Below are 16,493 nucleotides of genomic sequence, written 5' to 3'. Positions count from 1 at the left end.
GCCGTGTAATCTGTCGATTAATATGATGTTAAAGGGCGCGAGGTCACGTCAATATTATTCCTCGTTTATTCGAATTCATTTCCAAACCAAGAACAATCAGTTCAAATACAAATGAAAAAGAGTAATAGTTGGGTTATGCATTGAACCTGAACGCTTTCTTTTACAATCTCTTACATGCAACCCTTCATTTTAACAATAGGCTGCATACCTGAATATATCAAGACGATCTATTTGTAATGCAACTGTTGCAGAGAGAAAAGCTCTACGCTGCTCTATCTGAATATCTGATGGTTATGTATTTTCCTCTCTTTTTCTCCCCACATAATAGCATGTCTGTTTCAGGCTGGGTAAAGGTTTTTATTATTATTATTGTTTTTTTTATCTCGCATTAAACCAGTTCAAGGACAGATGCCATTGAATGCAATGTTTGAGATCGAGTCTTTTTACAAAATAGATGTAAAAATTAGATTACAAAAAATTTTGTAAAGTATGTTTTTTAAATATGCTTAACGATACATTAACACTTTTGTTGCAATATAGAAAAGAAAGATTACGACACCCTGTTGCTTGAGTGGACTTCTATACACAAAATCAATATAAATAATCAAAATGATACGTTTGGACATTGCATTGCATTACGCGAATAGATGAACGGCATCATTTTTTTTTTTTTTAATGCAACAAATACAACCAAAATATTAATTTGGAACATTCTGGTGTTTAAAAGAGAAAATGGTTCAAATAATGCTTTTAATTAGCCTATACTTTTTAAAAGTAAGAATAATAAATTTTTGGTAGCCTATAGCCTAGGTATATTTTATGTTCTATAAACTGGAAGATCACGCATATTTTATAGTTAAATTTATGAATCAAGACTATAATATAAAAAAATCTTACAATTATTTGAAATTAACGAACATTTTTATTTTTTGTAATTAAATGTTAAATAGGCTACACTCGATACCCATAACAGCCCAGTTTAATATTGACTTAGAAGCCCAGCATTGTTTTTTTGTTTGTTTTTTTTATCGCTGATTTGTCAGACAATTAAAGCCCAAACAGCATCACAAAATGTCGCTTCACACTCAGGCCACATCTCTTCCCTCCCCTCTGATCTGTAAACTTTCAGAAGGTAGGCTGTGCTCTGACTGCCTATGAGGAAAGCAGGAGCAAAACCTGCCAGCCCCTCAATTTTCTCCACTTCCTGTACTCAAGCAACTGCATCCCAAAAGAGGGAAAAAGTAGGAAATATCCTGCAAACGGTTCTAAAAAAGGCATCCCGGCGAACCGCTCGCGCTCGGCGCGTCTAGCTCCCGGTTTACTGACCTATCACGAATGTGAAGACCTCTTTTACACGGTTTTTCTTAGAGATTATTATTGTCGTTACTGATTGACTATACGAGAGGAAACGGCGATAAGGGTTCAAATTAGACCGACTTTTACCGGACAGGGCGCATGGGATAAGGAATATTTAACAAAAAAAATCCCGCTTGAAGCAGTTTATATCTAAAGAAGGTTTAGCCGTCAAATGTATTGGAAAAATGAGGCTTTGGCCCCTCTATCAGAGGGAAATCAGTTTCTATCCGAAGGAATTCCCTCAAAACAGGTAAGCCATTTACACTGTAAAACATTATCAATAAGTTACAACAACAAATGTTTTTGCATTGCTTTTACTCGTCAAAATAAGTTAAGAAATGTTCTACTAAATTATACAAGATTCAACTTGTTGTTTTAAGTCAGTTTAATGCAATTTAAGTTGAAATGACTTAAACGTTCAAGTTGATTGTAGGCTACTTCAAAAAAATTAAGTCAGCGCATTTGTTTAATCTTATTCATGTGCATAACGATAATGCAGTTATGTCTGTTGTTATCCATCAAACTGCATGGGAATAAAAGGGACCGTGCAGCATCATCTTCTGCAGCCTGCAACATCTTCACCTTAAAGTGATGTCATGAGAATCAGGATCTATTCTGAATAGTGTGATTTGCGGTCCATCCACTTCACATGCCAAGTCTGCAGAGGAAAAATTAGATTTTAATTACTGCCATTAAAAATCAAATTTGCAATTCTTTGGGTGGCCCGTTGCTTTCTCTGATTGGCAGTTGAAATTGACACTCTGGGGTCCTCTTATCGCGAGCATCTCAAGCTATTTGTAATTGCAGGTAGTTTATTTTTTCAGCTCCCTGGATTGCGTGGAAATACGATTATGGGAAGAGGCACGGGTTAAGTGTGGGGAAAAAATCAATCCAAATTTAAATCGCTTCATTAAAACAGGGGCTTTTTGTCGCGAGGCTCTCAATGCACTGTTAAAAGCGGTTTTTATTGTTTTGGACGCATATATAGAGCAGGGAACATGCCTGACGTGGAGCACTGTGGCTTGCCTGTGTTGTAGGTGATCTCTCCAGACTCGCACAGCACACCGGGAGCCTCGCGCTGCGTGGACGCGCAACACGGACACGCGATGGTGAGCGCGCGGAGCGATCGTGCTCCTTTATTGGGTCTCTGCTAGATCGGTGCGTTGAGCTTTTGCAGAAAAAGGCCTTCAGATAGAATGCAAAAGGCTTTACTGATATAATCCATTTTTGTGTGTTTGTGTGTGTGTGTTTTTGGATTATTTCAGTTTTGTAAACAACTTTTGCGCTTAGAAAAGCTTTTTAAACGTCAATCACTTCCCTCTTAGACAGGGCCATCGTCTTTATATCTACCATTTTATGTTTACACGAGCTTTTCATACTCAATGAGTTTTGAAAAGTTTCGATTTCCTTCACACTTAAATTGGAAATGTTCGGAAAGGGTCAGGAAATCACTGCATGCTGACTTGATTTTTTTTACGTTTTCATTTTTACTGGGTTGAATTTTTCTCAGAATATTCCTGTCAAGTAAATAAACATCATTCACGTGAGAGTGAGATATGCATTGCTCTAATTTTCACTGGCAGTCACAGTCTGACGGAGAATCTCACAGATCTAATATGGAGAAAGAGGACCCGCGCTCTTCGCCCAGTCCTCCGTCGACTCCGTCCATCTGCTCGCCCCCGTCCAGCGCCTCGTCCGTGCCGTCCACCGGGAAGAACGTGTGCGCGAGCTGCGGGCTCGAGATCCTCGACCGATATCTGCTCAAGGTACGGGCGCGTGACTGTGTGTGTTGTGGCGAGTCAACTGTTTTGATTTGAGCCTCTGACTGACTTTTGTAAAAACGTTTGCAAACAACATTATGTGGGTTGAAATGTTGGCTAGTAGGCTAAAGAATTGTTGCTTGCATTCTTTATTATTTTTAGATGACTGTCTGTAGTTTTAACCGTCATTATTGGGATATGATACACCGCTGCAAATTTAGTAGATCGAATATAGGCTATAAGCTACTTTACCATGGTTGTCTTACTTTAACATTAGTGATTTTCCGTAATCTCATGAAAACCGATTCTAACCCGAATTATGATAAAACACTTTAGTAAAAAATGTTAGGCTATGTGTATTGGCTACTTGTGTTTGGGGTTTATAAAACATGAGTAAATAGGCTACAAGACTCGTTATTTATTTGTTTTATGTAGTCCTACAATGTGTTTTTTTTTTTTTTTTTTTTTTTTTTTTGCTTGGATCAAATTTATCACAAGCAGAAACGTTGATCATATTTCTGAACAATGCATTGTCTTTGATATAACAGATTGGTTAAAGTTTCTGTAATATCTGCCTATATTGCGTTTTAGTTGGGTCAGAGGAACATGTTAAAATAACGTGAAGGGGGAAAGAGGTTAATTTGAAATAATAATTATAAGTAGGCTATTATTATTATTGCACATAAGCTACATTATATATAAATAGGCTAGTAAAGTCAGTCTCAGCAAATCGTGAAGGTTAAAATATTGCGAATATTTTTAATAGGCCTAGATATAGATTTAGATATAGAGTAGATATATATTTTTTTCCTGCTATTTGCCGTTTTTTTTACGAATAATAGTTGGCTGCAAACATTTATAGCCTTGTTTTTTTTTTTTTTTGTAAAGATGTTGAGAGCATCGTCGCGTGCACGCGCTCTCGGGCTGCTTGTTTTTCAGGAAGTGCGTGTGTTGCGCGCGAGGATCTTTAGAGCGCGATCTGTCTGAGTTTGTTTTGCTTTTTCTGTGGAAACTAATAAAACAACCCGTGTGAGTTTATTACAGTTTAGTCAGAATGGACCATCTTTATAGACGCCTTTTAAAGTTTTACCTTTTCTCAGAGTCTGAAAATGCATCAAACAAGTTAAAAATGTAAAACCTTCAAACGCGCAAGCCTAACTTTCGTCTGAATTTATCAATAAACATTTCAGTCTAAGATGCATCTCACGTGTGTCCAAAAGAAAACATGGTTAAAATCATAATTTTTTATTTCAGTTATCAGTAATCGATTTTAAAATATTATTAATCACACGGAATATGTTGCAGTTTACAATTAAATTATTATTATCAAATTATTATTATACATTTTCTCGTGCAATCAAAAATAGACATGCGTGTTCTACATTTATAATTAAACACTTGTATATACAACGCAATTCTAAGGACATCATTACAAAAAAAAAATCCTATTTTTAATCACAACTTTAATTATAAACTAAACATTTTATTTTATATGGCAGTGATTTTTGGGATTGTTCAAATAAGAAACGTGTTAGTTTCGACCTAGTAATTTTAATGCACGTTGACATTTAATTTTTATAATAATACGAATTTTACGAAATGCAAAAAATACAAGATTTTTTTTTATTATTATCACCATCATCATTATTATATTTTGACGTTCGCTGTTGTGTTTATTGCAGGTTAATAATCTGATCTGGCACGTGAGGTGTCTGGAATGTTCCGTGTGCAGGACTTCACTACGTCAACACAACAGCTGCTACATTAAAAACAAGGAAATCTTCTGTAAAATGGATTATTTCAGGTAGGGTAAGTTTTTCACTTTCTGTCCTCAGAAATATCAGGTGTGCGCTTAAATGAAACGCATGCGTTATATTTACTTATGAATGAAAATATGTTGCGTCAGTGTAGCGTGTTATGGTTTAAAGCTAAATAATAAGATTTCATACAAAAAAAAATAATACTACTTACCACAACAAATAGGCTGCACAAGACGGCGTTTGTTATTGAGTTTATTTGTGATTAAGTCAGGGCAATCGACTTATTAGAAATATTTCGTCTTTGTAGCTAATTTATGCATCTGTTAGAGATTCCACACTTGTCTTGTTTAATAATAAAACCAAAATTATTTTATTTGTGGTCAAAATAATGTTGTGGCTTATTGGAAGTCAATATTTTACAGCTGAAAATACTTCAATTGACGTATATAAAATAATATTTTTGACCAGTTAATTTTGATGTGCAGAGTATACTTTTGGATTGTGAAGGGAAAAAAAGGCCCACAATAGGAGATGATGCCAATAGTAATATAATGGCAGGTCTAAATAGAACTTGATTACTTGATTATTAGTTGGTTTACATTTGCCACTATTCCCTTGTTTGCAATTGAATGGTGTGAGAAATCAAACCCAAGTTAAAGAATTGAAGATCTCGAAAGTATGGAGCTCTGGTTGAGATCCAGTAATGTGCTCGTGGGAAGGCATGGAGTGAGGGAGATCCGACAGGGAAGCTGTGGAATTGCATTGAGGGTGCAAGGGCTGTGATATGGCATGATTGCAGAGCACTCAGCAAGGCCTGTGAATGGCATGATATTGGCCAGCCTTCCCTGCTTATTGCCCGTCAATGTGAATGACTGGCCCCTTTAAAGTCAATGCAGCAGGAGAGGGTTTGTTTTCTACGTTAAGGCCAATAATCTGAAGAGATGCTTCAGTGTCTTGATCTTCACTGAGCAACGGCGGTTCGGTCGAGTCTAGGGCGTCAGGATCTCACAGTGACTAGAGCTGTTTACACGCGAGAGGAGAACTTGGCACGGAGGATGTATACGAAGGACATTTGAATGCATGCAAGAAAGCTTGCCACAAAATGGATTTTTAGAGCTTATTCGGGATGAAAGCATATTCTAAAGACGACGAGTTCAGAAATGGGAGAAAAAGCTCACTGTAGACTGTTAAATGAAATAGACGGGGTTTCAAAGTCTCAAGTAATTTAATGCGTATTATTTTATTAGCATTAAATATCATAAATATGGTATAAGCAGGACATCCCCTTCCTTAGTGAATGAAGAGAAATTGTTAAAGAAATATACAATATGGGAGAATTGACTTTTATTTTGAGACTTAAAAAGGACCTATTTCTTAAATACTGGAAATGGATTGATTACCGTAATGTAAGCAATTAATGACTGTATAGCCCATGTGAATTTATACTTAATGTATTCCCCCTGTTCTATTGTTTATTTTTGCTTGTTTGATTTTTTTTCCTGATTTCCCTAATGCTGTAGACATTTTCTTGAAAAATCATCAATAAAAATAAAGTAAAAAAAAAAAAAAAAAAAATCACATTTCTTCGAATTGACCTTGAAATTTGAAGTGTGATTTTCATGTGATTTGTAGAGAAAAAGATAAATAATGCACTTGAAATAAATGCACATTTCCAGTATCCAAATTTTCAGATATTTCAAATAGCTAAAATTTATATATTTGGTCAAATCACCTTAAATAATTTATGTGGTTTAGATAACATAATATTTTGAGTTTCTGTTGATTAAACCAATCTCCTTCATTGTATAACCTACAATTTTTAATTTCAATGAACTCAAATTAGACACCAGGTTACTTACTTTTTTCAGCTAAACCAACAATATTTTTATACAGTGATACATTGCCCTCAAACGGTATTTTATTTAGTTTTCGTACAGTTTTGTATGTCAAAACAGCAACCACAGGGGTTTACACTGGTCTCTGCATAACAAAATACACCCTCAGCTTTTTCGCATAATTATGCAAGTTAATCAGGATGGTATATATGTTTTTATTTCTGACATGGATTCACAGAAACCCGACTGACTCTGTAACGTATTCATGTTTGCCTTGTAAAAGAGACAGTAATAGCTCCATGCTTGTGGAGTCAAGTCCAGTGTTTTCTCCAGTGCCACTGAAACATCCCTCCTGTCAAGTCCTATATCAGCGCTTTTCACCCTTTTTTTTTTTAGTCTGTTTGAGCCTTTCTACCCAATTGTATCATTCACATAAAGAGGTCGAGATCATAACCGCTAGCGGTTATAGTAGAGAGTAGCATTTGACATGCTTGAAACAAATTCTGTTTATATATCTGGAAATAAATTTCCTGCAGTGTGTTGTTTTAAGGTTAGATGTCATGCACTGGTCTCGCAGTCAAATTGCACTATGAATCAATTTGATGCTCAACATTCTGATGCTCAGATGTTTGGCTGCAGTGACGTTGAGAGTTGTGTGTACCTGTGTTTGTTCTCTGGCAGCTGGATTGTTTCGCTGGTGCTGCACGACACCGTTAGAGGACCGCCATCATATGCTTGAAAGGAAAAGGGTCTCCATTGATTTCTTGCTAGGAAGGAAAACAAAACACAAGGAGATATGTTTCATTTGTGTTAGTCTCTCATCTGGGCCAGATTGACAGCTGCTCTAATAGAGTGTAATTACAGGAAATCTAAGTTGGTTTGCCCCGTGCGCCGTGGAGGGGGGGGGAGAGAGGTAGATTTGGCGGTAAGGGTCAGAGCGGAGACTGTACCTACACTAAAGAGAAACAGCCACAAAGGCACGAGCATCAGGCCACACGGGAAGTCAGAGGAGGCTGTTAATCAGAGGAACCAAAGGATAAGGACAGGGTGATGGAGTAAGGCGTAACCCGAGTGGGTTTGGATCGCTAGATTTGGAGGAGGTGACGTACTGTAATGGCCATATGCGCGTGCAGGACTCCTTGTGTTTAAATGCAAACAGAAGTAAACAGAGCTTGTGTAACTCAACTTGGTGGAGAATGCGGGCAAATTATATGAGTGACTGAAATTATAATGACTAAATGAAATGACAATATACCAAAATATAGGCTCCAACAAAGAGTTACCAATGCTGTGACTGCATACTGTTAAAAAAGTATGTTTTATCTGGTATGAATGTGTGTAGTTTGAATAGTTTGCACGTACCATGTTGTCATCATCATGTGATCTACGGTTGCATTCACAAATGCTCTCCCGTGGCCTCATGGGATAGTAAAGTGTCCATCATGCGCGCTTCCGAATCTCGCCGGGTGAAGAACGTGATCCTGGTACGTTTTTCGAACACTACACTATAAAAAATTATATCATCAATAAGTTATGACAACATGTTTTTACATTGCTTCAGCTCAGCAAAATAAGTTATGCAATTTTAAACTTTTTTTTTGTTATACAAGATTTAACTAATTTTTTAAAGTCAGATATAATTTAAGTTGAAATGACTCAAACATACAAGTTGATTGTACTTAAAAATCTAAGGCAGCAACTTTTTTTTTTTTTTTTTTTTTTGTGTACAAATTTGGAAATACTACTTTGCCTTTTTGTTTAACATATAGTTTGGAAGTAGGCATATTTCATCAGTGCCAGTCTTTATTCTGGTCTCTAGATATGATTGAGTCCCTCCTTTGACATATGACTATTTTCTCGGACAATCGCCAGGAATCACCAATCCGATCACTAAGGAAGGGAAAAGCACACCGCAACAAGTAGCAAGATTTGCAGCATCATTTATGGTCGTAGCACAAACTGTGGGGTGGGATGAGTTACACACCAAATTTAATACTCATGGTTCAGGGTTTGGAAAAACCACCACGAGCAAATAGTAATAGCCATGCTTGCCGTAGCAATCGTCACTGATAAGTCTCAGCAGTCGCTGAGAGGGAGATTTACCCCCAGATTATAATTCTCCAAGAGTATATCGCATTTAATCAACCGAATTTGTACTTCCACAAGCTTCTCTTTTCCAGCCAAAGGTGAATTTCTTGGGGAACTGAGGGAAACGCTTTGCGGCTGCAGGAATTTTCCCCCGGCGAGTTATGATATGCAGGACAGAAATAAATCCAGCATAAGCACAACAACGCACAATCAGACGTGCGGCAGATCTGAACAAAAACAAAACCCCCTTAAGATCTTTATGGCTTCTCTGAGAGGTTTTGCGGTAAATGAACTGCCATGACAGATTACGGCTCCGTTCCACAATGTTTCTCCTCTAAACACACGTCTGAAATGCATCATTACTCAATCGTTGTATTCTTTGTCTGGAATGATGCTGCCAGAGTATGGTGCGCAGTGTACACAGAAACCCCTTCGCATGCTTTTTGCAGGCATTAATACACGAGGCGTGTTTTATGTATCGATACTTTGCGCATAAGTGGACTGTAAATATTTTTTGATTCAGGTTTGTTTTTGCTGCTTGGCTCATCCTGCTCAAGTGCTGATTGGCAGAGACAAATGATTACACATGCACATACGTTTTTCTGGTTTGTTGAGCCCCACGGGGCTCCCTGGTTGGGCTCTGATGTCATTTCCAGTGGATGAACCCCCCGAGGGGCCGGTGTCATCATTCTTCAGTAGCGTATACGAGGAAAACATGGCTATCTTGATATCCCGTGTTTCTTTGCAGTCTGAGGAGGTTGTGTATGACACTTTGTTTACACAAGAGCTCCCAATGACAGAGGTGTGGTGGTGGAGGAGGAAGGGGAAGGGCTCAGATTCAGGCCAAAAAAGGGCCGTGACTGGCCATCTGCAGAGCATTAGTCTCTCCAAGTCCTCTCAACACTGGAACCCTCTTTGGTCATCCGAACGTGATGTCTGGGTCAAAAACACATGGCATGGTCAGCCCCGTCCAGTCAAAATAACACTTCATTATAGCAGGCTGTGTGTATTTGCTGTTGGTTTGTATCGCCACAGGGTTGTTCATCAAGTCCTGTTGATCGCAGAATCACAGAAGAGGTGTTTTAAGCAACTGCACGGCCATATGGCTGCTGAAAATGCAGGGATAAATTAAATATGGAATGTGTGACATTCACAAATCGCAGTTGGCCGAGAATGCAATGATTAACATGTAACGTCAGCAGTAACATCAATAACATCTAAACTCCATTTCTGCACAAGAGAATCAACACATAACAGTGTATTATATAATTTGAACTAAATATAAATATAGAGATGCAAGAAAGAAAAGACCATGTGGTATGCAAAGAATTGCAAAATAATTTCAATGACATGTCGGCTTGAGGGAGAATGGCAGATATTCTGGCAATGGCAGAATGAGTGAACGAATAAATAAATACATTTCTTTAAAAATGTACTTTATAAAAACAAAAAACACCCCAAGACTGAAATGATCTGAAAAGAAGTTTGAATTATGTGTGTACAATTAAGCAGTTTGAGATTAATATATTGCTGAATATTTTTGATAATCACTAACCTGTAAAATAAACTGAAATGACATATTATATATTAATATATAATAATAATATTATAAACTAATTATATATTTTTTAAATAATTAAAACAATGTTATATTTGGATATGTGAATACATTATATTTGAATTCCTTCACACACACACACACACACACACACACACACACACACAAAAAAGTGGGGGTGGTTTAAAAATAGATGTCTTACATGCATTACACACCTTGTTGGATAAAATCTTTTAAGTTTATGGATCCTATCAGCACAGTTTATCAGCAGACATTTCCTGTCGACCCGCCGCTCAGAGAGTTACTAGTGGTTTGTTTGTGCTGAGAGTTTTTTACAGCCGTGTCTGACACGTTTAGTGGTTATCTTTTGGACGCGGTTCAGCCTATCTGTATTCTGTCTTCTTCTGGCGAGAGCTTTCTGTGGAGAGAAAAGATACGCGCTTGACTGATAAACTGAAATACATGTTATACCATTACACTATGAATTCAAAACAAGCATCATTTACACAGAAAATGCTTCTGTTATTATACTAGCGTTTGGGTTGTAATGATAAGCACATGTACTGTACCTGATTATTGTTTATGGAATGAGTATATTGATGCCCAAGCCCTTCTCTGTCTCACAGTAGGTTTGGTACAAAGTGCGCCCGCTGTGGCCGGCAGATCTACGCCAGCGACTGGGTCCGGCGAGCCAGGGGCAATGCCTACCATCTGGCCTGCTTCGCCTGCTTCTCCTGCAAACGCCAGCTGTCCACAGGCGAGGAGTTCGGGCTGGTGGAGGAGAAAGTACTGTGTCGGATCCACTACGACACAATGGTGGAGAACCTGAAACGGGCCGCTGAGAGTGGTGCGTGTGTTTCGGATGCGTTGCACTTTAAGTCTCGTTGATCTAAAAAAAGATTTCCTAACCACCTTTTCCCGGGTTTTCGCGCAGGAAGCGGACTCACTCTGGAGGGGGCGGTGCCTTCGGAACAGGATAGTCAACCGAAACCGGCCAAAAGGGCACGGACGTCCTTCACTGCGGAACAACTGCAGGTAAGATTATCAAACACACAGTGGCATGTGGATGTCTGAGATGAGGAAGCAAAGCGCCCCTTTTGGTTTTGCTTTTGCCTAATATGAATTCATTTTTAAGTTCCATTTGATGTTTACAAAGCTTTCACGTTAAACGTATGTGAAACAGCAAGTGGCACTATCAGCAAGCAACCAATACTGTGTACTTAATGTTTAAACTACAGAAAGTTTGGAATGGAACATCTGAGATTTTCTAAATATTTTTGAAAGAAGTCTCTTATGCTCACCAAGTTACATTTATTTGATAAAAAAAAAAAAAATACAGTAACAAAAAAACTTGTAAATAGTAAATGTTTCTTGAGCATCAAATCATCATATTAAACAGATTTCCGAAGGATCATGTGACACTGAAGACTGGAGTAATGATGCTGAAAATTCAGCTTTGATAACAGGAATAAATTACTGTTTAAAATATGTTACAATACAAAATTGTAATAATATTTCACAATATTACTGTTTTTACTGATTTGTCAAATGAATGCAGCCTTGGTGAGCATCTTTCAAAAACATAAATATAGTAGCAAATATAGTATTGATTTTTATTTGTATCATTTTTTATCACATATATATATATATTTTATGTATTTTGTCATTTTAATAAAGAAAATCTTTACAAATAGACGTTTTCCCCCTAGTAAACGACCTAATGTTAATTTGACGCTTGTTTCATGCACAGGTAATGCAGGCGCAGTTTGCACAGGACAACAACCCTGACGCTCAGACCCTGCAGAAGTTGGCAGACATGACAGGATTGAGTAGACGAGTCATACAGGTGATGAAACTCACTTATAGTCCCATTTAATGTTTAACCCGTTCAAATTCAGTAAATAGAGACAGCTTGCCTTGACAATTGGTTGTATTTTCATAGGTTTGGTTCCAAAACTGCAGAGCGAGACATAAAAAGCACACTCCACAGCACGGCGGCCCACCTCAAGCTCACCCGCAGGCCCGCATGCCCCCCTCACTACCCGACGAGCTGCATTACTCCCCTTTCGGCAGTCCTGAGAGAGCGCGCATGGTGGCCCTGCACGGGTACATCGAAAGTGAGTGTTTCCTCCAGTACTGCTGTCATTAAAGCAGAGAAAAAAAAAAAGATATATATATATATACATATATATATATATATATATTTAGAAATAAGTATTTTCTGCTCACCGATGCTGCATTTATTTGATTAGAAATAGAAAAACTAGTAATATTCTGAATTATTACACTTTAAAATAACTGTTTTCTATTTTAATATATTGTAAAATGTAATTTATTCCTGTGATCAAAGCTGAATTTTCAGCATCATTACTCCAGTCTTCAGTGTCACATGATCCTTCAGAAATCATTCTAATATGATGATTTGATGCTCAATTATTGTCAATTCTTATTATGTAAGATTCGTAATAATCTTATTATTATAATAATAATAAATTATTATTATCAATTTTGAAAAGTTTTTGCTGCTTAACATTATTGTGGACTCAGGATTCTTTGATGAATAGAAAGTTCAAAAGAACAGCATTTATTTGAAATAGAAATCTGTTGTACATCATAAATGTCTTTACTGTCACTCTTGATCAATTTAACATGTTTGCTGAAAAGTATTATTTTTCAAGAAAAGAATCTTAACCCAAACTTTCGATTGGTAATGGATCACAGTTTCAATAAAAATATTAATCAGAACAACTGTTTTCAAAATTTCTTACGCATCAAATCATCATACTAGACTGATTTCTGAAGGATCATGTGACACTGAAGACTGGAGTAATGATGCAGAAAACTCAGCTTTGATCACAGGAATAAATGACAGTTTAACATATATTACAATAGAAAACAGTTATTTGAAATTGTAATAATATTTCACAATATTACTGTTTTTACTGTATTTTGAATCGAATAAATGCAGCCTTGGTGAGCATAAAACACTTTCATTCAAAAACCTTAAAAAATCATAACTTTTGACTAGTATATATTTTGGTAGCTAAATTGGTATCTTTTGTGACTTGCGTGTTCTCTGACCTGAAGATACTTAGAGATCACTATAGATAGAGATTAACATTAGCATCTGTTGATTTTGTTTTGGTTGGGCAGGTCATCCGTTCTCGATGCTCACTTCACAGAGCCTCCCTCATCAGGCCATGACGCTGCCGCAGCTCCCTCTCAGCCGCTAGCGCTCGCACTGACCCCTGACCCCTTCACCCTGACCTTCCAATCACTCCTGCGCCGACCCCACAGGCTGACGGAGAAGGTCACGGTACCACTTGCTCTTGACCTCTGAACTCGCAAGGAGAGAGACTGTTTCCTCTCTGGTTTCGCTGGACGGGATTTTACTCACTTGCATCTAGTCGCGGATGGTTAAGGGAAACCGCATATGTGACCTGTGAATTTGGGACTTGCATCGCCGAGACCAGGATCTGGACTTCTGGACACAAGAAAGACAAGAAAAAAGACTCGAGCACACACTGTAACAGACTAGCGCTCTTGGTTCGCCCCTTCTCCTGGTAGTCTCGTCTGACTCTTGTTCAGCGGTTGGAGACTCTGAATGCAAACAAAAGGAATGTAAAGTTACCAGCATCAGTGTTAAACATTTAGGTTGAAAAAGGGAAAAGCACAAGAGATGTGGATGGGAAATAAGTGGCATAGGACCAGGTGGTAAGACATATTTTCTCTCTTTTTCCTCACCGAAACACGCCACGATTGAACGTGGAAGTTGTGCTAAGCAAGTGAAACGAATTGACGCTACTTAAAAAACTTAAGTTGACTTCACTTTTGCTTGCTGTCTTGTTCTTACACCCATATGCAAAGCATCCGTGTTTTCCTGGGCCTAAAAAGGCCAGCAGGGTTGATTGTTCCACAGATTTCATTTTAAAAATAATAAAATTGTTCTTAAATTTTAAGTCCATCACTTAATTGTATAAATAACTGCCGACATCTTGTTTTGAAAGGAGATCGTTTGTTAGAAACTGATTGTTTCATTTTAGATCCAAGTGACACGTTAAATAATAATTCCTAGTCTAAGGTTGAGTTTTTCAAAGGTCCTGAGGATGTCTAAACCTTCCCCAATTTTATTATTTTCAAAGATGCATTGCAATAACTGTTGTCCTACCAGTTCACTGCAACCATACACTACAAATAACGTTGATCTTACTGTGAGATTATTTCAAATTGAAAACAGTGCTCTCAACAGTTGTACTAAAAGGAGAGAAAGAACATATCAAACATGAGGATCAAGACAGGATTTTCAATGACAAACAACACTATTTTGTGCAAAAGATGGAAAGGAAGAGGACGACTGAGACTAAAAAGAGCACTTGAGTAAAATGTAAAGATAGCTACATGTAAAGAAAATGTACATGTAATGTATTTTTATTTAAGCAGTGTCCTGAGACGAATGTGTCTGTGTTTCATTGTTTTCTTCATACATGTGTGCCGTATAAGCCTCAGCTGTGACCGGAGAGCAGGAGTGTTGGGTGTACAGCTCTGAAACCGGGGGAAAAGTCTGAAATTGTAACTTAAATTTGAGAAAGACATTCTTGTGTTCTGAATGAGGGACAAGGCCCTACATTCTTGTATTTATTATGACAGGTAGCCTGTAAGCACTTTCCCCCACTTCCACATGTCTGTTTTGTAAAAAAAATAAAATAATGAACTATTTCTATGGCTGTGCATCATAAATGTTTTTCTTTTAAATAAATGAAATCCATTTATAACCTGACAAAATAACACAATTTGCTCTTGTTAATTAGATTACTAGATTTTCCTCAGAATTTAACTTACCTATCTATTCAATAACATTTTCATGAAATCTACCCATCTCTCTCTATATATATATATATATATATATATATATTATGAAATTTGAGGCATTTTTAACTTTAAAACAAGGAGAAACATTAAACAGTGTTAAATAAATTTTCTGTTGTATTAAAATACAATACCACATTTTCTTGAATGATAATACATTTATACATATATATATATAGAGAGAGAGTATTTTTTTAAGTACAATCAGTTTAGATGTTTTACATCATTTTAACTTAAATTACATTAAACTGACTTGTTTATTGAATTTAGTTGAATCTTCTATAACGTATAAAAAAAGTTTAACTTAACTTATTTTGATGAGTTTAAGCAATGTAAAAACGTGTTGTCAATTTATAGATCATACAAAATGTTTTACAGTAGATAGATAGATAGATAGATAGATAGATAGATAGATAGATAGATAGATAGATAGATAGATAGATAGATAGATAGATAGATAGATAGATAGATAGATAGATAGATAGATAGATAGATAGATAGATTTTTTTATTCAAGACCATGGCATTACCATCGGATCCAGGCACAGTATTTTGTCATAAAACACTCTTTTTTATAACATGAAATGCAGATTTTATATCTGACTGCTACAAGTTATTATTATGACAGGTTAGGATATTATGAAATGCATGAAATATTACAGATAATTTATATATATTATATCTGGAATATATCTGGATGGTTTTTGTCACTTTCAGGGAGTTTTTTTGTTGTTGCCCTGAGCCCTGGTTAATTTCTGCCTGTGGTATAGACGCATGTGCCGGTGTGTGTGCACGAGTGTAGCAGGAAGCAATCACAGGCTGATGGAGGAGCTGGCAGACCCTTCACGGGTCAGTGTGTGCAGTAATGACTCCATCACTGATTCCATCAGCATCACACACAGGAATTCCCTGTCAGGCCACATCACAGGATTGAGCTCGCATATCCCGTGTTCTCTTTCAAAAGACACACTGAGACATAATCTTTGACTAACCTATCCTCTCTGTGCTCACACACACTTTCTTGAGTGCAGAAAACTTTGCATCTCATTTATTTCAAGCTGAGCATTTACGTCAGTAGAAGTATTCAGCTGTTGAATGTTAGTGATCATTTACTTGGACAGAATACAGCAATGATGTAACATTTCTTACTCGAGTTTGTACCCAAACCCCACTATTATCTTGGCAAACGTGATTTTGTCTTTAAAATAAGCTTTATGGAATGGCCTTTAAAACCTAAACTCACTTAATTATATTCTTCTGATTTGATTGTT

The 16,493-nt window shown here is 37.0% G+C and overlaps 2 protein-coding genes across 3 annotated transcripts in view; one reads left to right on the top strand and one right to left on the bottom strand.

Moving 5' to 3' along the window:
* The first annotated feature begins 1,415 nt into the window (after nt 1-1,415).
* On the top strand, nt 1,416-15,073 carry lhx6a (LIM homeobox 6a). 2 transcript variants are annotated; one of them, XM_081354603.1, is made up of 9 exons: nt 1,416-1,606; nt 2,394-2,465; nt 2,940-3,122; nt 4,799-4,920; nt 10,984-11,204; nt 11,292-11,392; nt 12,108-12,203; nt 12,300-12,474; nt 13,511-15,073. In XM_081354603.1, exons 1-9 carry the CDS (start codon nt 1,529-1,531, stop codon nt 13,588-13,590), a joined length of 1,128 nt encoding a protein of 375 aa, XP_081210729.1. In that variant the 5' UTR covers nt 1,416-1,528; the 3' UTR covers nt 13,591-15,073. The 2 variants fall into 2 exon arrangements, with proteins under 2 accessions (XP_081210729.1, XP_081210730.1); XM_081354604.1 differs by lacking the exon at nt 2,394-2,465.
* Nucleotides 13,851-16,493, bottom strand: part of morn5 (MORN repeat containing 5) — a 15,610-nt gene continuing 12,967 nt past the window's right edge. The window contains exon 6 of the mRNA XM_081354613.1: nt 13,851-13,957. Coding sequence (XP_081210739.1) covers nt 13,942-13,957 — 16 coding nt within the window. The 3' untranslated portion in view covers nt 13,851-13,941. The remainder of the gene's footprint in view (nt 13,958-16,493) is intronic.

This window comes from Scardinius erythrophthalmus, assembly GCF_964197995.2.
Source record: "Scardinius erythrophthalmus genome assembly, chromosome: 23".
NCBI lineage: Eukaryota > Metazoa > Chordata > Actinopteri > Cypriniformes > Leuciscidae > Scardinius > Scardinius erythrophthalmus.
Note: the sequence above shows the minus strand (reverse complement) of the source record. Positions and strands in the feature narration are given on the sequence as shown.